The following is a 21559-nucleotide window of genomic DNA, read 5'->3' as shown; positions in this document are numbered from 1 at the left end:
AAGCTACTTTTTTGACAAGTAGAATTTTAACAGTCCAACTAAGTAGAACACTACTAAGTGTTCGTGCTGGACAGTGCCTTGTGTGGTTCCTGTGACTCACACGTGCCCTGGAAACGGTCTGATGCCCCAGAGACTTCTCTGTCTAAGCCCTAGTTAGCGATGACACAACTCTTCAGTCTGCAATGAGGTTGTCCTAAGTGGCTGTGTCCACATAACTGCATGGCCAGCAGTGTTGGGGAGGGCTCCGGATCCCTGCCTGCGGATTGGCTGTCTTGACTGTCAGTTCCAGGAGGCCCCGCCCTCTGCCTCTGCACCTGGGAAGGTGACCGGGACGCTGCGGCCTCACTTTCCCAGGCGTCCATGCGCCCGCGGTTCCCGGAAGCCGCTCGGCCGGCGGGCGGGCGCACGCGACCGGCGCCCCGATTGGCTCCCGGCAGTGACTGGCAGGTCCGCGCGCCCCACCCCTTCCGCTACTCTGTCGGCCTGACCTTCCTGCAACCGGTGCCTGCTGAGGCGACTCCGAAGCGACCCAGCGGTTCTGCGCGACCCTCCCCCTCTCGCGACACCATGGTGGCGTACTGGCGGCAGGCCGGACTCAGGTATGCCCGGGCGGCGTCGGGGAGGCCGGCGGCCCGCCCGCCCTCGGCAGGCCCGCGTGGGACGGCCTCCCGCCAAGCAAGATGGCGTCGCCGTGGTCAAGGCGCGCCGCGGGGTCATGGGTCACGGGTCGCAAGCAGAGGAAGGTGCAGGCAGCTCCCACGGCCCCCGTGGCCTCCAAAGACCCGCACCCCGCTCTCCTGACCCCCAGGGCCCCCATAGACCCTCACACCCCGCTCTCCTGCTCCCCAGGGCCCCCATGGACCCTCACACCCTGCTCTTCGGCCCCCATGGACCCTCACACCCCGCTCTCCTGCCCCCCAGGGCCCCCATAGACCCTCATACCCCGCTCTCCTGCCCCCCAGGGCCCCATAGACCCTCACACCCTGCTCTTCTGCCCCCAGGGCCCCCATGGACCCTCACACCCCGCTCTCCTGCCCCCCATGGACCCTCACACCCCGCTATCCTGCCCCCCAGGGCCCCATAGACCCTCACACCCCGCTCTCCTGCCCCCAGGGCCCCCATGGACCCTCACACCCCGATATCCTGCCCCCAGGGCCCCATAGACCCTCACACCCCGCTCTCCTGCCCCCCAGGGACCCCATAGACCCTCACACCCTGCTATCCTGCCCCCCAGGGCCCCATAGACCCTCACACCCTGCTCTTCTGCCCCCAGGGCCCCCATGGACCCTCACACCCCGCTCTCCTGCCCCCATGGACCCTCACACCCCGCTCTCCTGCCCCCATGGACCCTCACACCCCGCTCTCCTGACCCCCAGGGCCCCCATGGACCCTCACACCCCGCTATCCTGCCCCCCAGGGCCCCATAGACCCTCACACCCTGCTCTTCTGCCCCCAGGGACCTCATAGACCCTCACACCCCGCTCTCCTGCTCCCCACACCCCCATGGCCTCCATAGTCAACCCTTTGCCCCCGAGCCCCCTACACAAAGCAGGGGAGAAACAGGTTTCAGAAAGTGTGAAAAGGTGACATCTCTTGGGACAAGGTGTTGACAGACCAAGTGTCTGGCAGACAGGAAGCTGCCTTGTGTCCCCCCTCTTGCCTGCACTTGACCTTCTCCGGGAACTTTTAGTGCAGTTTGGAACCCATGATTAGGAGGCGTTTTCAGTGACAAAGGGCAGAAATCTAATGTTTTCAGGGACGCCTTTAGATAACTGACCGTAACAAGCACTCTTTTAATTCAAAAGTTTCATGTATGTTTAGACACACACACACATGTGTATGTATATGCTGTAAGAATAGTGGAGTGATTGAGACAAATACAGAAATGAGCTGTGGAATCAAACGTGGGAGCGGTGTTCACATTTTTGCTCTGTTTCCTACACTGGGATTTAAAAAAAAATCCTTCATTTTAAATTAATCTGAAAAGATACACTGTCGAGAACAAAACTCTCAGTCAAACACCAGCTAATCTGGGGACACATTTCTGGTTGTCCCCTTTGTGTAGATTAGTTTTGGCATTGTCCAGGTTTCAATCCAATTTTGCTGTAGCGAGTAACTGAAACTAAGAGTAAGGAAAGAAAACCGAAATGCCGCGCACAGTGACACTGCCGTGTAGCTGTTGGTAACCGGCCTTGTGTCCTCTCTCACTCTGCCAGCTACATCCGGTTCTCCCAGATCTGTGCAAAAGCAGTGCGGGACGCCCTGAAGACCGAGTTCAAGGCGAACGCCGAGAAAACTTCAGGCAGCAGCGTGAAGATCGTGAAGGTGAAGAAGGAGTAGTCGGTACGTCGCTGGGTGGTTAGGAGTCACCTTCTCAAGTTTTTAGAGCTTTCCAAACTCACTTTAGTCTGACACTCGGCCTCTCGGCTGTGGACCCTGGTTAGCACGGCGATGATTTAGTGTCCAGGTCTTAGACATCTCCTGGCATGATGAAAGACTGTCCTGTGCAGCCTTGACAAGCAGAATAATTGGCACATTGATTTTCAGTGCAGTTAGCAGTCCTCAGATGGAAAGCCATCTTATTTTAATTAAACCTGGTTCATCTGTCTGCAAAAGTCAAATAACTGGGGGAGAAGCTCGCCTTTTGTAATTGCTGTTGGAGTTATGTAACAGGCCTTGGGCATGAGAAACGGCAGTTCCGTGTGTGTTCCTTCCCCCGTGGCTGCTGGTGCCCTCACACATAGCTTCTTCCTGGACATGCGGGCACACCTGCAGGCGAGGACTGCTAGCCCTGGGTGGGCCCTGTTGGGAATGCAAAGTTGCAGTCTTGGGCCGTGACGAGGCAGTTGTGCAGGATGAGTTCAGACTGTTCTCCAGACGGATTGGATCTCCCAGCCGCTTTACCTACACTGTTATTTCAGAGATAAGCAAGGCGCGTTATCAGGGAGATGCTCTTCTTGTTTCACCTGCTTTTGTTTTTGCAACGCGCCAGCCCCGCAGCAGCAAGGCCCATGATGTTCATACTCCAAGGCCTGGGCTATGAGCAGTTTGCCTCATAGAGACTCTCTCCGCTAAGCACTTTCCATTTTCATCTTGAAGTAGCAAATACTTTTTTACAGACCAGGGAATGCAGTGTTTGAACTGAACCCCTTTTCTTGGGTCTTTCTAATCTCAGCATTTGGGCATATGAAACCTGTGTATGTTGGTTGTCCACAGTGAGCTGAGTGAGAGCATCTCCTCACACTGCATGTCTGCGACTCACTCCTCTGATTTTGTCAGAGCCCGGGAGTCAGCGAGGCATGTCCGGCTCCTGCAAACTAAGTATGGCCCTATCTAATGTCTTGGAACAGGGAGGACCCCAGTCTGTGGCATGGGGGCAGAGGACTGAAGGACAGAGCTGTCCCTGTCCCAGTAGAAGTGATTTACTCGAGGGTGTGCCTGTTGCAGGCTGTGCGCTCACAGGCAGCCCAGGCTCATTCGGTTGCTGGCGCACGCGCGTGGGCTCCCTCGTTCATGGCGGGTGTGAAGAAGACAGCAGACTAGCAGCTGCTTTGTTTTCTTTCTCCTAGACCCTGACTGAAGCACGAACTGCTGAGCCTTCACGGTGACGGTGTGGGTCCCTATTACGCTATGGCAGATGGAAGCCAACCTCGCCTCCTGGGCTTAAGACCACCTGTGTTGCTGATAATTTGACTATGCCAATAAATTGACGTGCTTCACTCTCTACTGGGTTTCGTTTGTCTTGTACTTTTTTTTTTCAGTAGTAATGTGAGTGACCATATGAACCAGGATTTCTCAAAAGGCTGGAAGGACTTAGTATCTGATGACCAGTGGGGCCACTGGGAGGAACCACTGCTTAAATGTATCAAAGTAAGTGTTCTGTTTGTTGTGGCATAATTGAGGAAAATTTGACAGTGTCACGGAGGTTGTGTTGTCTCTAGCTTGAATTGAATTCACATTAAAGCTGTGGCTCCAGGTGGTTCCGATTAGTCCTTAACCCAAATGAAAACAATTAGAACACACATTAGAGGAACAAATTGTATAACTCATCTTGTTTCCCACAAAACTGTAGAGAGGAGCCATTAACATTAGACTTTATCTAGACAAAATGCTTTTCACCTTTTATTATTTTCTGGGTGCATTTCTCACTGGAAATGAGGCAGAGCCTGTCAATACCTTGTGTCGTGTTGATGCAATTAAAACCTGTGATTCTTAACGACCAGTCTGGGCGCAGTGAATAGGACAATCTGATGATATTTGTGAATGGACATTCATTTGTTACTTACATGTTTAGGAACAAAGTGTTTTGATTTTGGCTTTCTTTATAATGTGGACACTCTTGGCTGAGTAGAGCCACTGCTCGTTGTAATTTTTTGCAGAGCAGAGAAGCAACTAGATCCATGCTTCAGCTCACAGGAGGCTGAAGACAAAGCATCTTTGCTCTCCTGGGGCCTGCTTTGTGCCCTCAGAACACTTCACCTATGGGTTTTATTAGATTTCTCAGCACAGGGTGCTCAAGGGGTGACAGCAGATTGAATGGGACAGTAGCAGCCCTGAAAGGTTAGCATCGCTGAAATCTGCCTGGGCTTGAAGTCCTGTTGTTAGGAAGTTGAGCTCCAAACCACCATCTCCAAGACTGATGTCCCAAGAAGCATCTCCCGTTACCAGGAGCGGAAACAGCCGGCTCACAAGTCGTAGGACAGCTAGGCTAGCTGACAAACACAAGGCTAAAGGATTCCCAGCTTTGGAAATCACTTAGCGGAACCACTGGGTGAAAGTTACCGAATAAGAATTGGCAGTCCTCCAAAGATGACCCTGAGAACTGACAGTCCACCAGTCAACACTGGGATGAGGTAAACTCAGGTCAGCACCTCAGGGTGACACAGAACAACTTGTCAGGTGGTCGGGTCCTTGGCCAGATACTACTGACCTGTTAACCAACCATTGGTGTCAGAGACAGAGTAAAGGGATCTCTGAAATCTTAGGGCTCTGCTGATTTCAGCTCTACCAGTGTATCCATGGCAACCATAGCACTGAAGGGACCAGGTGTCCCTGGGCTTTAGTCAGCGGTGGTTTAGTCCACTTGTGCCATTAGAACAGTTACTAGGTGAGACACATCAGTCTGAACGGTCAGACTCCAAGAAAAGGAGTTTGCTGAGTGAAGAGATACAAGGGCTTAGTCATTTAAAATGGACTTTATTTGCACTTTAGTGATTACTGATAAACAAGTGTTCAGTGAAAAATTTTAGAATTTAAGTCTCTTTCTTGCATCTGTGTTCTTGCATCTTGAGGTTCAGAATGAAGGTACCCAGGTAAGCATGCAGCTTTGTTAGTATCTAAGAGTAGAGAGCTACTGCCTCTCAGTCCATACAAAAGTGGAAAGTACTTAAAATACTTTGTGCTTTTTGATTATATACACAGGAGCCTGGGCAGTCCATACCAAAAATGGGGCCTGATTTTCTCTCGCTATGAGTTGTAATTATTTCCTCACAGTGCATATATGGAGAGAATGCCATCCACCTGCCACTTCATTATTGATTGTAAAAAGGCCTGAGGGAGTAGCTGGTGACAAAGCACTTGCCTAGTGTACCCCCAAGGCCCTGGGTTCCATCCCTAGCACCACGGGGACAAAACAAGACACTAGAAGCTGGTTTCATGCAGATAACTCCCTTTGGAGAGGTCACAGAGCCCCTCAATGATTCCAGCAGGGCCATTAAGACCCCCGAGCACCTCAGACCTAGGAGGCTTTTGGATGGATGATTTGTCTCCTGCCTGTTCAGTCCTGTTGGGATGTAAGACTACAGCAGTGCAATGGTTAAAGCTGTGTCAGCCTGCAAACGTCCATGGCAGCCTCTGCAAATTAATCTAAGCTAAAAGTTCCCTAATGAGACCATGTCCTCTGTCACCAAGGAGGACACTGCGGCATTGCGGCTACGTTCCTGCATTCAAATGGTTGCTGAGCATGCCATGCCCTTTCCCAGAGAATGAGGAGGCTGGAAGGGAGCTTCAGGGGTGATCGCTGAGGGAGAATGAAAAGGGCATCTGCAAACAGCCTTTAAGAGGAAAGCCAAGGACACTCATTAGTGAACTACTGGCGACTAGTGCTAATAAGAAGCTTAAAACCCAGAGAAACGTGTTGGAAGCCAGTTACTGGGAAACAAAGCTTCGAGGACTGGAATGCTTGGCTTTTGCTACTCCTTTGGATGGTGGGAGCCGAGAGGAGAGACATGGCTTTTCATGCTTCCCTTTGTCTTTTTCCAGTCAGCCTGTCAAACAGTGCATAAGGTCTACCCAGTGCAGTCATGGAGACGCACTCACACCTGCCTTGGCCCTGGGCCTCCCACACACCCTTCGGACACCTGGCTTTGTTAAAGAGGGGACTCGGTGAGGCATCTTAGCCGCCCTAGCTACCCGGTACCCACCCTTGCTGCTAAAGGGCTGAAGAGGGACCAGCAGCTGCAAAGGGGTCCTGGCAAACTCACACTCCACCTGGATGCCTACCTACAGTTAGTAAAACCACAGGAAACTCACACACTCCACCTGGATGCCTACCTACAGTTAGTAAAAGTACAGGAAACTCACACACTCCACCTGGATGCCTACCTACAGTTAGTAAAACCACAGGAAACTCACACACTCCACCTGGATGCCTACCTACAGTTAGTAAAACCACAGGAAACTCACACACTCCACCTGGATGCCTACCTACAGTTAGTAAAAGTACAGGAAACTCACACACTCCACCTGGATGCCTACCTACAGTTAGTAAAAGTACAGGAAACTCACACACTCCAACTGGATGCCTACCTACAGTTAGTAAAACTACAGGAAACTCACTTGCTGTTTAAGAAGAAAAATTAAAAAATTTTTTAAAGAAAAGTCATCCATTGGCTGTCGAGCCCTAGCTAATAACCTCCAGCCACTGCCACCACTGGGCCAAGGTGAGGGCAGGCTCCCAGAGCTTCAGGACAGCCATAAACCTTTGGAGAAATTTCTGAAATAGGCTGCCCTATAGCTTCTCTCCTGGCTAATGCCCTGTATCCTCTGCCTCCATGTCCTCTGCCTCCATGTCCTCCCCCTCCTCCCTGCCCTCTTCGCTGCCGTCCAGGCCTGCTCTGACATCTTGATACAGTTGGTACTCAGACACCAGGTCATGGATGTCACTCTCGGCTTCCCCGAATTCACTGATGTCCATGCCTTCGCCGGTGTACCAGTGCACGAAGGCCCTCCTCCTGAACATGGCTGAGAACTGCTCCGAGACCCTGGTGAAGAGCTCTTGGATGGCTGTGCTGTTACCCAGGAAGGTGGCCGCCATGTTCAGGCCCCGGGGTGGGATGTCACACACGGCCACCTTGACGTTGTTGGGGATCCACTCCACGAAGCAGCTGCTGCTTCTTGTCTGCACAGAGAGCAGCTGCTGGTCGACTTCCCTGGTGGACATCTTACCCCGGAAGATGCAGGCCACGGTCAGGTAGCGGCCACGGCGAGGGTCGCAGGCAGCCATGATGTTGCGGGCATCGAACATCTGCTGGGTGAGCTCGGCCACCGAGAGGGCTCGGTACTGCTGGCTCCCCTGGGCCGTGAGCGGAGCGAAGCCAGGCATGAAGAAGTGGAGGCGGGGGAAGGGCACCATGTTCACCGCCAGCTTGCGCAGGTCCGCGTTGAGCTGGCCGGGAAAGCGCAGCGAGGTGGTGATGCCACTCATGGTCAGGGACACCAGGTGGTTGAGGTCCCCGTAGGTGGGCGTGGTGAGCCGCAGGGTGCGGAAGCAGATGTCGTAGAGCGCCTCGTTGTCGATGCAGAAGCACGCGTCCGCGTTCTCCATCAGCTGGTGAATGGACAGCACGGCGTTGTAGGGCTCCACCACCGTGTCTGACACCTTGGGGGACGGCATGACGCTAAAGGAATTCAGGATCCGGTCTGGGTATTCCTCTCTGATCTTGTTCATGAGCAGGGTGCCCATGCCTGAGCCGGTGCCCCCACCCAGAGAGTGCACGATCTGGAAACCCTGCAGACAGTCACAGCCCTCGCTCTCCTTCCTCACCGCATCCATGACGTTCTCGATCAGCTCGGCTCCCTCTGTGTAGTGGCCCTTGGCCCAGTTGTTACCAGCTCCCGAGTTACCTGTGACCAGGAGAAGAATGGAATGGGGGGAGGGGTGAGCAGAGAACCACCAGAAGACATCCTCAGCAGTTCCTGGTAGAAGCTTCTGGAAAAAACAAAACAAAACAAACAACAAACAAACAAAAACCCTACCGTGAACAAAGCTGTCAGGTTGAAAGAGGGCTCCTAGTCGGCTGGAGCGGATGCTGTCCATTGTCCCGGGTTCCAGGTCCACAAGGACAGCTCGGGGCACATACTTCTTACCTGTGGAGATTAATAGACATGCTTCAACATTTCCTTGCTCTTCTTTAAAAAGTTGATGTGTCCTCAAAACGGATCCTTGGGACCCTGATCCAAAAACCAGGAGCATTCTAGAAGGTAGCCTTTGGTAGGCGGACATTTCAATGTCTATACCTGGTCACACCTGACCCAGACTACCATGACACAAATCCATTTAAAAAAATACCCTGTTAAAGCTTCACTTCTCTCATTACTGTGTGCTTGATTCATTGCCTCACCAAGAAGATGGATTCTCACCCTTCCCTCGGGGAATGGCTGGCTAGCATGGTGATTGCATCCCGTTCCGCCCCTTGCACTGGAGTGGGGACACCCCGCCGTGCAAGACTCTGTGCAGCCTTGCCTGTGGCCAGTTCCAGGCTGGGACTTTACTCTTTCACGCCGGGGTTGCTTTCTCTCCGCCCGCTGCTAGCCCAGCAGCCAGCCCTACCGTAGGCTTCGTTGTAGTACACGTTGATCCTCTCCAATTGCAGCACAGAGGCCCCACTGTCGATCCCAGCACAGTCGATCCCATGTTCTTCTCCGATCACCTCCCAGAACTGTAAGCAGAAGGAGAGAAACCCGCTCAGAGACCTGGGGAAGGGAGAGCCGCTGGGGGCGCTCAGCAGGTCAGCCAGTAAAGGGGCTTGCCACCAAGCCTGACGACCTGAGTTCAATCCCCGGGACCCCACCTGGTAGAAGGAGAGAACTAACTACTACAATTGTCCTCTGACCAACACATGCACACCATGGCATGTGCAGGCTCTCTCTCTCTCTCTCTCTCTCTCTCTCTCTCTCTCTCTCTCTCTCTCTCTCTCTCTCTCACACACACACACATAGACAAATAAACAAATAAATGCAATAAGAAAAAGTTAATAGAAGGGGTGGGATGGCTCCCGTGAGGGTGTGGCTGCTCCGGGGGCTGCCTGACTCCGCCCGACACTTCCTTCCTCTTCTTGGCTCCTCTAAGGGAGACTATGGAGGCTGTTGCTTTGGAGCCGTCTGAACTGAAGTGAAATGTCAAACACATAAAAACGTTAAACTGGATTTTACCATTAACCTGGTGTGGCGCAACTGGTCTTTTTAGATTTTAGACTCTCTCTTCGGATGAGGGAGCTCCAACCTCACCTCGCCTTGGGCTGAGCTGGAGAAGTACTGACGCCAGGAAATGAAAACAAACCGGATTCTTACTTGTTTTCACGACGGTATCTCCTTTCACTCTGGGGATTTTCTTTCTTTTTTTTTTTTTCTTCATGATCCTCACCTCAGAAGCCCATAACCAGGGCCCTCCTGCACGACCTGACATAACGCCTGTTTTGACCACCAGACATACTCACAAATTCAGACTTATGCATAGCTGATGTCTTGGAACTCTTTGGAACATTCTATGTTCCCAGTCATGCATCCAGCATTTGAGATGCAGTCTTGCTCTGTAGACCAGACTGGCCTCAAACTCACAGAGATCTGCCTGCCTCTGCCTCCTACGTGCTGGGATTAAAGGCGAGCGCCATCACACCCTGCTGAGAAAAGCACTTTCATTCATTCATTCATTCATTCATTCATTCATGTGTGCATGCATGCTTCTTAGTGTGTGCAAAAGCAATCAGTGGCGGTCAATTTTCTCTACCGTGTTTGCCCTGGGGATTGAACTCAGGCCGTCAGGCTTGGTGGCAAGCCCCTTTACCCGCTGAACCATCTTGCCGGCCCACAGCATTTATTAACACCGGGAAGGTGATGTATTTATTGCTGGGATGGCCTCGTTAGGCCATTCTGAAAAGCGCTCATAATAGAGCACAATGAAAACACCTTCCCTTGAGTCCAAATCTGCTCTCAGCGGCTCCTCTGGCCCAGCCGCACTCCTAATAAGGCAGCATGGTGCTATTATGGGCTTCGAAGAGTGGGAGAGAAAGTGCGAGGAAGTTCTGAGAGGGCACAGACTGTGCGCAGGTGTTCGTGAGTGTGCACGCGTGTGCCTCCGGGGCACACTCGCTCGCTTGCTTGGACCTGTGTGTGGCGGGCAGAGGCCGAGATCTGGTGGCTCCCTCACTCTTCACCTTACTTTTAAAGACAGGGCCGTGCACTAAATCGGAGCTCATTGGTTTTCATCCGGCTCCAAGGAGCTGCCTGCCTCTGCCTCCCCAGAGCCTGGGATTACACACAGGGCTCTCGACGTAGGTGTCTGGGATCTAAACTTGGGTCTTCTGGCTTCCACGGCAAGAACTTCACCAGCTAAGACATCTCTTCGGTCTAGAATGATGTATATGTATATGTATATATGTATATGTATATATTAGAAACAATCTTATTTTACATGCCAATCCCAGTTCTCTCTCCTTCCCATCCTCCCATGCCCCCCATGGCCCCCATCCCATCCCCCATCCACTCCCCAGAGGGAGTGAGGCCTTCCATGTGGGATCATCAAAGTCTGATCATTTGGGGGTGGGCCTAGGCCCTCCTCCATATATCTGGCCTGAGAGAGTATCCCTCCTTGGGGAATGGGCTCCCAAAGTCCATTGGTGCACTAGGGATAAATACTGGTTCTACTGTCAGAGGCCCCATAGACTGCCCAGGCCTCCTAACTGAAACCCACATTTGGTCCAGTGCTGATTCCCCAGCTGTCGCACTGGGGTCCGTGTGCTCTCACTTGGTCAGGTCAGCTGTTTCTGTGGGTTTCCCCAGCAAGACCTTGACCCCTTTGCTCACCCCTTCTCCCTCTCTGCAGCTGGATTCCAGGAGCACTGCTCAGTGCTGAGCCATGGTGTCTGCTCTTCAAAGTTTCTTAACATTCTCATAGGCCTCACAAGAAGTCATGACCGGGACTCCAGCCACCAGATGGCACAATCCCGAGGGCAGCCGATGATCCCTCTCCTTCCCCTCACTTCCTCCCAGGGGCCTCTCTCCACCTTATCATCCAAGGTCAGAGCCCTGACCCCCTCCCCTCCACGCTTCTCTGTTGGTTATGGAGGTCTGGTTCTTATGGCGTGTGAGCATGACTGATGCGTGTCAGGCCATGGCAGTGTTGGCCTCAGGGCTCCAAGACCTCCAGTTAAAGGCAACCCAGCTCAAGCTTTCCTCTGTGTTCCCTCACCCAGAGGCCTCCGAGTCAACACAACACACAGACGCGTGCACATCCTTGAAGAACACTGTTCATAGCAGCTAAGAAACCAGCCTGCCAGACCTTGAGGAAAGAGCTGGATAAAGCAAATGCAAGTACATTTTCTCAGCCGCAAAGACACAAAGCTTTGTCATTTTCTGGAAAATGGTAGAAGCTGGAGACCATTGTATGAAGAGGACTAAACCAGTCTCCAAAAGACAAATCTTACGCGTTTTCTCTCATTTGTGTGTCTTGGCGTTTGTGTGGTCATATAAAATCATGCATGTATACCTAAGATAAAAGCAGATGTGAAGCTGCCTGAAGGAATAGAAGAGGTAGATGGGCAGGAATGGAGGGAGGAACTCAAGGCACAATGCAGATCTGAATAAAAATGCGAAAGTAGAAAAATAAAATCCAGTTTTCCACAGCTGCGTTCATACAGTAGACACCCAAAGCCCATCCCTCAGATAAACACCTGGTCCATACACACAGCAGGGTCTTGCTCAATGTCCATCCCTCAGATAAACACCTGGTCCATACACACAGCAGGGTCTTGCTCAATGTCCATCTCTGGGGTAAACGCTACATGGTCCATTCACACTTTCTCAGCTCAAAATGAAGGGGACCCAACTCTGCTATCACGCGCTCTACTCGAGGTGTCTAGAAGGGCAGATAAGCACAAAGACCTGGGTGGAATGGGAGTTGTCAGGGAAGGGAGAGGGAGAAGAATGGAGTCAAGTTTCAGCAGGGCAGGATTTCCATTTTATAAGCTGAAAGATTTTGGTTTTTTTGCCTTGTTTTGTTTTTTTTCGAGAAAGATATTTTGAAGGTGAGTTACACAGTATACTCGATACTGCTGAATTTGCATGCAAAAAAATGACAAAGAAGAAGAAAATTTCACAGCATGCATCTTACCGTAACACTCAAAAACTTTTGAATTTCTTTTTAAAGCTCCATAAGATTTCATCACCATAAAATAATAGAATAGTGAATAGAGCACACTGGGTTCATCTTCTCTTACATCAGGTGGAGTCCTGTAGATATTCAGGTTCCCTCGCTTTCACAATGTATTTTATACATTTATTTGGTTGTTCATTTGTGGGGGGGGAGCACACATTTGCATACAAGTGGAGGTCAGGGTGTAGTCTGTACAAATCTGGTTTGTCTTTTCTTTCTTTCTTTTTTGGAAACACTTTTTAAAATTATATATTTAAATTAGAAACAAGCATGCTTCCCAGTCAGGTGTTGGTGGCGCACGCCTTTAATCCCAGCACTCGGGAGGCAGAGGCAGGCGGATCTCTGTGAGTTCGAGGCCAGCCTGGTCTACTGAGCGAGTTCCAGGACAGCCTCCAAAGCAATACAGAAAAACTCTGCCTCGAAAAACCAAAAAAAAAAAAAAAAAAAAAAAAAAAGAGTGTCCAGGGATAGTGATAGGCGGTAGGTAGGGGTAGAGGAGCTGATCAATATATACATGTATAAAATTGCCTAAGACTAATCCAGGCAATAGTGGCACACACCTTTAATCCCAGCACTCAGGAGGCAGAGGCAGGTAGATCTCTCAGTGTGAATCCAGCCTGGTCTACAGAGTAAGTTCCAGGACAGCCAGGACTACACAGAGAAACTGTGTCTTGAAAATCCAAATTAACTAACTAATTAATTAAATTTTAAATTTGCCAAAGGATGGGTTTTGAAAAGAACATTTGGGAGGCAGAAGGCACTACAGTGACATGGTATTAACAAAACAGGAAACCTTCCAGGAAGGCTGGCAAGATGGCTCAGCAGGGTAAAGAGCCTGGCCGCCAAGCTCACAGACCCGACCGAGTTCAGCCCCTCTGATGAAAGGGAGAACCGGCTCCAGCAGGTTGTGCTCTGAGCATCACAGGAGCACAGCAGCACGCAACCTCCCTCCCAAGTAATCAATTTGAACTTTTTAAAGAACATTTAAAGAACTGCTTTGTACATGGCTCACCTGGTAGAGGAGCTTGCTGTCAAACCTAATGACCCGAATTTGATCTTGGGGCCCGCAGTGGAAGGGGAGGAGCAACTTAGAAAACTGTCCTCTGACACACACATGCATGCTGGAGCACCATGCCTGCACACACACACACACACACACACACAAAACACACAATATACACACACACACATACATACACCACACACACATATACACAACACACACACAGCATACATACATATACACCCCAATACACACAGCATGCATACACACACACTCACACATATATACACAAATTGTAATAAACACAATTTAAATTTAAAAAAATTCCCAAAAAGCTTCAGAAAACTCTTGAAACAAATTACTGTTTTTAGATGTGGAAAGCTCATTTTTAAAATGCTAAAAGCAAAATGGCTCCTGTACCCATTTACACATATAATTACAGGCAAAATTAACATTAATTAACACTCCAACTCTAATGGTTTTGCTAAAAGACCTTGTTTAATAAGCCATCTATTTAGCAAGTATTTAGCAAGGCCTCCTCCTTCCAGGAACCTGGGCATCTGTTGGTTTGGTTGCAACCTGTGACAAACTGCTGTGGCATTGCCTACCTTGGTTCCGATCTGGTTGCCACATTGGCCAATCTGGATGTGCACGATCTCCCGCATCCTAGCCTCGAACCCAAGGATTAGTTAAGTCTCAGTGTCCAGAAGCTGGGTTGTCAGTGTGAGCTGGGCGCTGCAGTTTCTTTCATGGCCCCGGTGGGACCAGCCCACCCAGCAGCTCTCCCAATTGGCCTAAGGGTGTGTTTGGCTGAAGGCCCCACCCCAGGCCTTGCCCGTTTTCCACAGTCATGGTAAGAGGGGTGCTTGTCTGTCCTGAGCTCTGCCCAGTCATTTCCTAGATATGAGCCTGACTGAGACTTCCTAGTGGGACCCAGAGCTGGCCCCTCTCGCAGGCGTGGTCTCTACAGGGCTATGGTGGTGTCACTGACTTCCATGAGTTATGGGTGACACTCATGGGTGATGGCTGGACAGGACTGGAGAGAAGGCTTGGCGGTTTAGGGCGGGTACTGCTCTTGCTGAGGAATGGAGCTTGGTTTCCAGCGCCCAGATCAGGTCGCTCTCAACCACCTGTAACGCCAGCTCCAGGGATCCAAGCTTCGGCTTCTGGGGGCGCTTGCGCTCACACGTGCACACACCACTTCTACCCAGACGCGTACACGTGTGCACACACACTTTAAAAGTCAAAGAAACCTTTTAAACAGGAATATAACGCCATTAAGAGAGAAAATATGGAGCTGGGTCTGTGGTTCCGTTTGGCAGAGTGCTTGCCTAGCGTACATAAAGCGCCCGGATGTAAACCAGGTGTGGTGGTGCATGTCTATAACCCTAGCACGTGTTGCCGGGCGTTGGTGGCGCACGCCTTTAATCCCAGCACTCGGGAGGCAGAGGCAGGCGGATCTCTGTGAGTTCGAGGCTACCCTGGTCTACAGAGCGAGTTCCAGGACAGCCTCCAAAGCTACACAGAGAAACCCTGTCTCAACAACAACAACAACAACAACAAAAAGACATATAATCCTAGCACATGCAAGTGGAGGCAGGAGGAGCATCCTTGGCTACATAGTGAGTTCAAGGCCAGACTGGGCTACCTAGTCTCAAATTCTCCTCCAGCCCCTCTTCCAGAGATTGACCCTCGGGAACCTGACGATGTGACAGGCCCGAGAAACCATCTCATAGGGTGTGGACCCAAGGGAGGACCGTGCTGGATTTAAGGCTAGACATTCAAAGCCTGCTGCCTGCCTACATTAGACCAGTGACACTGATGGGGATAACCCGTGACACTCTTTCCCGAGGGCCTGCGCAGGGGTGTCTCCGAGAAACTTTCTTTAGGCTCAGTGGAGCCCCCCCCCCAATGCACAGGGAGACGGCTCATGAGGGAGAGACAGGACAACAGCCTCTCCCTCCACAGGATTTAAATCAGCCCATGGAGGGGCCTGGGCTCAGAGCCAAAGAGAAGCCTTGGGAAAGACCTTGTCTCCAGAGGGCCAGGTCAAGTACACAGTTCTACATTCTGACCAAGGTGCCCATCCCCAGACGCCAATCCCAGAGGGATTCCACAGCTGGAGACGGAGCTGCTGTGCTGGGAGAACCTGGGCTTGACGACAAAACCCAATGTGAACTGAGACTATCGGATGGAATGACCACGTCCACACTCTGTCTCAACTGTGGCTGTGGCATGGGGGCCCGTGAGTGTCAGGGGACACTCCACTGGGGAGCACGCACAAAGCTGACCGCAGCATTGGCCGTGCTGAGGGGGTGCTGAGCACGCCCATCAAGACGATACTGAGGACGGGCCTCTCTGCAAAGCCAGTGCAAGCTTCACCCCTGCAGCCTCGGAGCCTACCTCACAGCCTGAACGGCCACACCACAAAGATAAGGAGAATGTGCAAACTCGGGGGGGGGTGTAAAAATGCACATGTGTTTCTCAGTGTCTTCCACACACTAACAATCATGGGGGACTGGGAGACGGGTTCAGCGGTTACGATTGTGTACTCGAGAGAACCCGGGCTCACATCCCCAGACCTCATGGAAGTCTATGTGGGTGTGGAAGTCCCCTTGTAAGTCCAGCTTTGGAAGGAAGAGATAGGGATTCCAGAGCAAGCTGGCTAGGAAAGCCAGGTTGTCTGGCAAGCTCTGGGTTAGACTGAGAGACCCCACCTCAAACAATAAATGGAGAAAAGTTCCTGAAATTAGAACCAGGCCTCCACATGCCTGGACACACGTGTGCACCCACACACAGGAAAACAGGCAAACACACGCATGCACCCCCCCCCCCCGACACATACACATGAAAAGGGGGGAAAATTAAAGAAAAAAATGCACACAAGTTTGGTGTGTTGGCACACGCCTGTCATCCCATCAACTGGGGAAGTTAAATCAGGAGGGTCACCACAAGTCAGAGGATGAGCAGCCTGGACCACATCGTGAGCGCCTGTCTCAAAGGTAACAAGAGCCAGGGAGGCGGGTGGGCATGCCAAGGCGCCGTCCATCAAGACCGACGATTGAGCTCAGTCCCCAGGGCCTCAGAGGCTAGGAGGAGAGAACCAGCTCCTGCAGAGTGTCCTCTGACGTCCGCATGCACTGTGACATGTGTCCCCCAGCACAGAATCAGCCTAAAGATACAATTCATTAAATAAGTGGCACAGAGGGTCCATTCAGAAGCCAGCACACCCTCTAGCCTCTCTCTTACTTCACTCTTAATGGCCCCCTTGTCTTTAGGACCCTGACTGCTCAGAGGCAGCTGCCTTGCCCTCGGAGGCCCTCACATCCCTAGCATCAGAAGTGTGCAGCGTCCGTGGACAGCTGTTTTCTTATTACTCAAACGCATTATTCATTCAGATGCACCCCCTTATCGCCTGGCCAGCCAGAGGCTGCTGGTCTCATGTCAGCCTAGAGACCCTACATCGCCAGATACACAACAGCTCGGCAGTGTTTGTCAGAGTGGTCACTAAAACAGCTGCACCAGTCTGAACAGCCCGGCTGAGAAAGGCAGGTTTCCTCAAAGCCTATGCATAATGCGTTCCTTCAGGAGCACACCCTTGTCATGGTGTGCAGGGACACCGTGCTCAAGGCTGCTTTCCTCCAACCCCCCCCAACCACACACACACACACACACACACACACACACACACACACACACACACACACACACACACACACACACAGAGGTGGTCTAAGCTGAAAGCAGAAAGTGTTCCAAGAAGCTTGTCTATCGGGCGCAGCTGGGCAGGGAACAGTCAGCCACAGTGAGCTATTGTGGGAAGTCATGTCCGTGGTGGCCCTGGCCTCTGTGCAGAAGCCTTGAAAGAGGCCCCGTGTGGCCGCATGCTGCTGCCTTGCTGTGTGGACCTCAGGGCTGGCTCCAGCAACCCTTTTTGATCTCCCTGTGTTCCTTCTCCGCTGTATGAGCAGGGCCCAGTGTGCTTGGGTACCCCTGGAGCGGCCCTCTCTTGAGTGCATTCCTCTTGGTCATCTCAGTTTGCTTAGGGAGGGAAAGCCTGCCTTCCAGATGGTCCCCTAAAAGGCTGTTCTGTTAATGGGGCAGTTGGCAAAAAGAGAGGTCTTGTTTGCTTCGTTCCTGTATCATCAGCAGTGTTTATTCAGTCTTGGCCCAGTGCTCAGCTTTGCATGCTGGGCCGTAGGGAGCCAGGGTAGGGAAGATGCTGGGCAGGAGAGGGCTGGCAGCTACCCAGGGCAGCCCCTGAGAGGGGCCCATCTCTTTCCTGGCTGAGAATGTCTTGATCTGCTCAACCCAGAATAACAGCCTCAAAGTCACAAGTCTCTTTGGAGAAGTCAGTGTAGTGAGATAGATTGACCCAACCCCTCAGAGGTGCTCATGGAGGTTGGGATGCAGCTGTCTGAGTGGATACCCCCGGTGGACACAGCCTCCTGGACATCCCTGATGCTTGGGGGTCCAGAGTGCTGAGTTACACTGCCAGGGTTAGGAGCACACACATAGAACTTCTGGATCATAGGCTCCTTGTGCGTGACGACACCTGGTCTCCCAGGAAGATAGCTTTCCATTGTCGCTTCCTTATATGCCGGTATGGGATAATTATATGGCAATGTCTCAGATCGACGGAACTGCCCTGTTCAAGATGCAGATGAGCAGTGTCCTCAGAGGGGACAGCGTCACCCTCGGGTCTGATCTCTTGCCAGTCTGGAAGTGACCCCTTAGCCCTGAACTGTAACAAGCAATGCAGGGTGGCCCTCTGTGATGAATGACAAAGTCATTCTCTGGCCCCTGGGAAGGGATATGGCGAGGGCAGGTTAGGGATGGCTGAGTTCAAGTGCATAGCTTCACTTGATGCTGCTGTGGGGTCACAGAGGGCAGAAGCTGGGGGTCTTTTTAGCATTCAAGGTGGGACAGCGAGCAGAGGCACTGAGATTCCTATACAGGGCCAGTCAGCCCTTCCCGGGAAACACCTTCCTCTCCAGGCTGTCACAATCAGCAGGCCACAAGAAAATGGTTGTAGCAAGCCTTTTCCTGGATGACTCTGGGGGTCTATTATGGGAATGGAACCAAGAAGATAAGGAAAATGCCAGTGTCACACAGAAGCCCCCAATCAGCCGCTTTCAGACTTCCCCCAGGAGCTGTGCCCTGGGTCAGAAGGAACTCCCCGACTCCCACTCGGAGAGTGAAACTGAATGCGGAGCAGAACAGTGCTTTTAGCACTCATGGGTTTCAAAACAGTGATCTTAGCACCCGTGGGTTTCATCCATCCCGAGCCTCCATTTCGGATGAACTGATGGTCCTTGAACAACTCAAGAGAAGACTGCTGAATTACAGTGTTTGCTTTCTTCCCAGGAGCAGAACATTTTTCCTGATGTCTTAGCAAGAAAATGACATCCGAGAGGCCATTATGAGTGACTCAGCGGGTGTGGGCAGCCCCTCTGATGAGCTGAGATCCGCTCTTCTGCACCCTGCTCCCCCCCACGTGTCTGTAACTCTAAAAGAAAACTTCCAGGAGGAATAAGTCACTTCAATCAGAGAGGAGCTGGAAGACGCGGATGGCTTCCCAGCTCTGCAGTCTTCCATCTTGCTCCCGAGGCTGAGGTGGGTGTGGGGCCCATGCCATGCTGTGCTCCTCATCCAGCCCGCAGCCCCAGACCATGAAGAAACCTGGCCGCCTGTTCCATACATTGACACCAGTCTCTGGAGGCAAGGTTTCTCTCCCTAACAGGCATGTGAGGACACACACACACACACACACACACACACGTGCATGCACACAGGCACACACGCACACGTGCACATGCACACACCGCTTCCCCTAACCTGCTTTGATTCTGAAGGCAATGGATATGGAGTCTTCTCAATTTCCCTTTCCACCTTCCAAGGGGTATAGCCACTGATAGTCAGTGACCTGTGGTGGGAACAGAGATAAGTTCACAGCCGTTAGCACCTGGAGCAAAAAACAAACAAAAATATAGAGTTCCTCAAGCCCAGGGGTTTGTCTGTATGAGCAGGCATATGAGTCTCAGAAAAGATCTATTTGCTCGGCAAATATTATCAGAAGGACCTCAGAAAAGGCCGATGGGGCACCGGCCTCTTCTCTCTGCTGCAGCCCAGACATGGGGGCTTGGGGAGAAACTGACTCACCCCAAGTTCAGAAGAGCTTGGCAGGCCTTCAGACACCCCTAGCCAAGGGTTCAACCCAAGGTGTCAGAAGACAGGCTAGCGAGAGGGCTTCCGCTCAGACATCCTGGGAGCCCTGAGTACTCTGGGCATGTTTCCCTCCCTGCTGGTGAACAGCTGCATCCTGCCCTTCCCATACCTCCCCCAGGAAAGCCTTCATCCGCTGCCAACAGCCCTCCCGTGCCTGGCGTCCCAACTAGACCCCAGGAGACTGTGCCCTTTCCTCATCAGCTACCAGGTCCCCTCAACCACTCTCCTGAAACTAGTGGCAACCGGGATGTCTGACTTTGGTTTCTCTTGCTGTGATAAACACCATGACCAGAGAAACTTTGGGGAGGAAGGAGGTTTATTTTCATCTTATAGGTTATAGTCTGTCACCAAAGGAACCCAAGGCAGAAGCTTGAGGCTGACACCATGGAGGAACAATTTCCCGGCTTGCTTCTGGGCTGATGTTCAGTTCTCCTCTCCATGGAGTATGAAGCCCACTTCCTGTGTATGGATTGGGTTACCCATGCTGGCTGGACCTGTCTATATCCATTAGTAACCAAGAAAAGGGCCCACAGGCCAATCTGTTGGTGGCAATTCCTCAACCGAGGGTCCCTCTGCCCAGGTCTGTCAAGCAGACAATCAAGTCTAGGTATCGCGTGAGGTGAGCTGACCCTTGCACTGCCGTTAAAGAGACAGGTACAGAAAGTCCTCTGAGTGGGGAATGTGGAGAGGGACAGAGAAGCCGGGAGAAGAGAAGAGCAGTGGACCTGCCTGGTAGCAGTGGCTTCAGGCACTGGCGCGGCAGTTAGCAGTGGAGGTGGCAGGGGCCTTCCCTGCAGTCTGGTGGCCTGACAACTCTTCAGAGACCTCCCACAAGTATCCTCTGGTTTGTGACCCCTGCCAGCTGTTCCCGTGTACCGAGGCCTGGACACACACACACTGTTCCCCCTGCGTCAATCTCCCTCCCAACAGCCGGTGACGGTGGCCTCATCCCTCAATCCCAGATCATAGGGTAAGAAAATGACTGCGAAAGACCCCGGTCTCTCAGCCTCCCCCTCCCTGTGGGGGTGTGTGGTGTGAGTGTGTGTGGAGGTCAGGTACCATCTACTTTGTTTTTTTGAAACAAGGTCCCTCATTGTCCTTGGACTTGCCAACTAGTCCAGCTCAGCAAGCCTGAGGGATCCAGCTGTCTCTGTCTGCCCAGCACTGGGGTTACAGTATCTCAGCGTAGCTAGATTTGGGGGGAAGGTTACCCACGTGTCTGGCGCCGTCTCTAAGCCCCTTGTACCTTCTCAGCCTTTCTTGGGCAGAATGCAAGATCCCCCTCCCTGTGGCCATCCTACCCGGAGCTAAGTGTCACCCAACAGGCACTGGTGTCCCACTTTTCGAGGGCAGGTGAGTTACATCCCATAAAAGACGAAGCATCCCTTTGAAAGACCTCAAGGGGTGGGTTCATGTGTCAGCCATCCATATATTAGGTGCCCGGCTGCAGGCAGCATGCTCCGGAAATAATGGCCTTGAAACCAGCCTCATGAGCACGACTCCAGGAAGCTACTTTCACGGCAAGCGCGTGCCAACATCAGGTCAGGATGTGAAGCGAGATGGTCCTGGGGGCAGTGGCAGGGTCCACGACAGCGCTGAGCCACCGTATCGGAAGGCCTTCTCTGCCTGGATGAGTGTGAGTTAGCACAGGCCGTTAACTGAGGGGAGACAGAGGAGGCCTGTTGCTGGCGAGGAGAGAGCATGGTGCCCTGCAAAACCAGCCTGCTTCTGGAACGCTGTCAGCAGCCATCACAACAAACGCCGTCTCCAGGATGTGGCCCCACTCAGGAATGCGCAATAATAGGAAATGGCTGCAGCTCGCCAGGGTGGGAGCCAGACAATACCGCACAGAGGAAGGAGGAGAGAGAGGAGATCTTGAGGCCGCTCCACCATGCACG

General features: G+C 52.2%; 2 protein-coding genes across 5 annotated transcripts; one reads left to right on the top strand and one right to left on the bottom strand.

Moving 5' to 3' along the window:
- The first annotated feature begins 444 nt into the window (after positions 1 to 444).
- On the top strand, positions 445 to 3724 carry Atp5f1e (ATP synthase F1 subunit epsilon). The gene is made up of 3 exons (XM_005074497.4): positions 445 to 599; positions 2217 to 2343; positions 3570 to 3724. Exons 1-2 carry the CDS (start codon positions 568 to 570, stop codon positions 2338 to 2340), a joined length of 156 nt encoding a protein of 51 aa, XP_005074554.1. The 5' UTR covers positions 445 to 567; the 3' UTR covers positions 2341 to 2343; positions 3570 to 3724.
- Positions 3725 to 5179: 1455 nt separating this feature from the next.
- On the bottom strand, positions 5180 to 14197 carry Tubb1 (tubulin beta 1 class VI). Of its 4 annotated transcripts, none has more exons than XR_005871567.1 (5): positions 14042 to 14195; positions 8831 to 8939; positions 8257 to 8367; positions 6643 to 8124; positions 5180 to 6489 (listed from the first exon to the last, which is right to left on the bottom strand). XR_005871567.1 is itself a non-coding variant. In XM_040732855.1 (5 exons), exons 1-5 carry the CDS (start codon positions 14096 to 14098, stop codon positions 7028 to 7030), a joined length of 1209 nt encoding a protein of 402 aa, XP_040588789.1. In that variant the 5' UTR covers positions 14099 to 14197; the 3' UTR covers positions 5180 to 7027. The 4 variants fall into 4 exon arrangements, 3 of the variants coding, with proteins under 3 accessions (XP_040588789.1, XP_040588790.1, XP_040588788.1); XM_040732855.1 differs by having other exon boundaries at positions 5180 to 7879; positions 8045 to 8124; positions 14042 to 14197; XM_040732856.1 differs by having other exon boundaries at positions 5180 to 7828; positions 8045 to 8124; positions 14042 to 14197.
- Positions 14198 to 21559: the final 7362 nt, after the last annotated feature.

The sequence above is a fragment of the Mesocricetus auratus genome, unplaced genomic scaffold (genome assembly GCF_017639785.1).
Source record: "Mesocricetus auratus isolate SY011 unplaced genomic scaffold, BCM_Maur_2.0 Super-Scaffold_100028, whole genome shotgun sequence".
Taxonomy (NCBI): Eukaryota; Metazoa; Chordata; class Mammalia; order Rodentia; family Cricetidae; genus Mesocricetus; species Mesocricetus auratus.
Note: the sequence above shows the minus strand (reverse complement) of the source record. Positions and strands in the feature narration are given on the sequence as shown.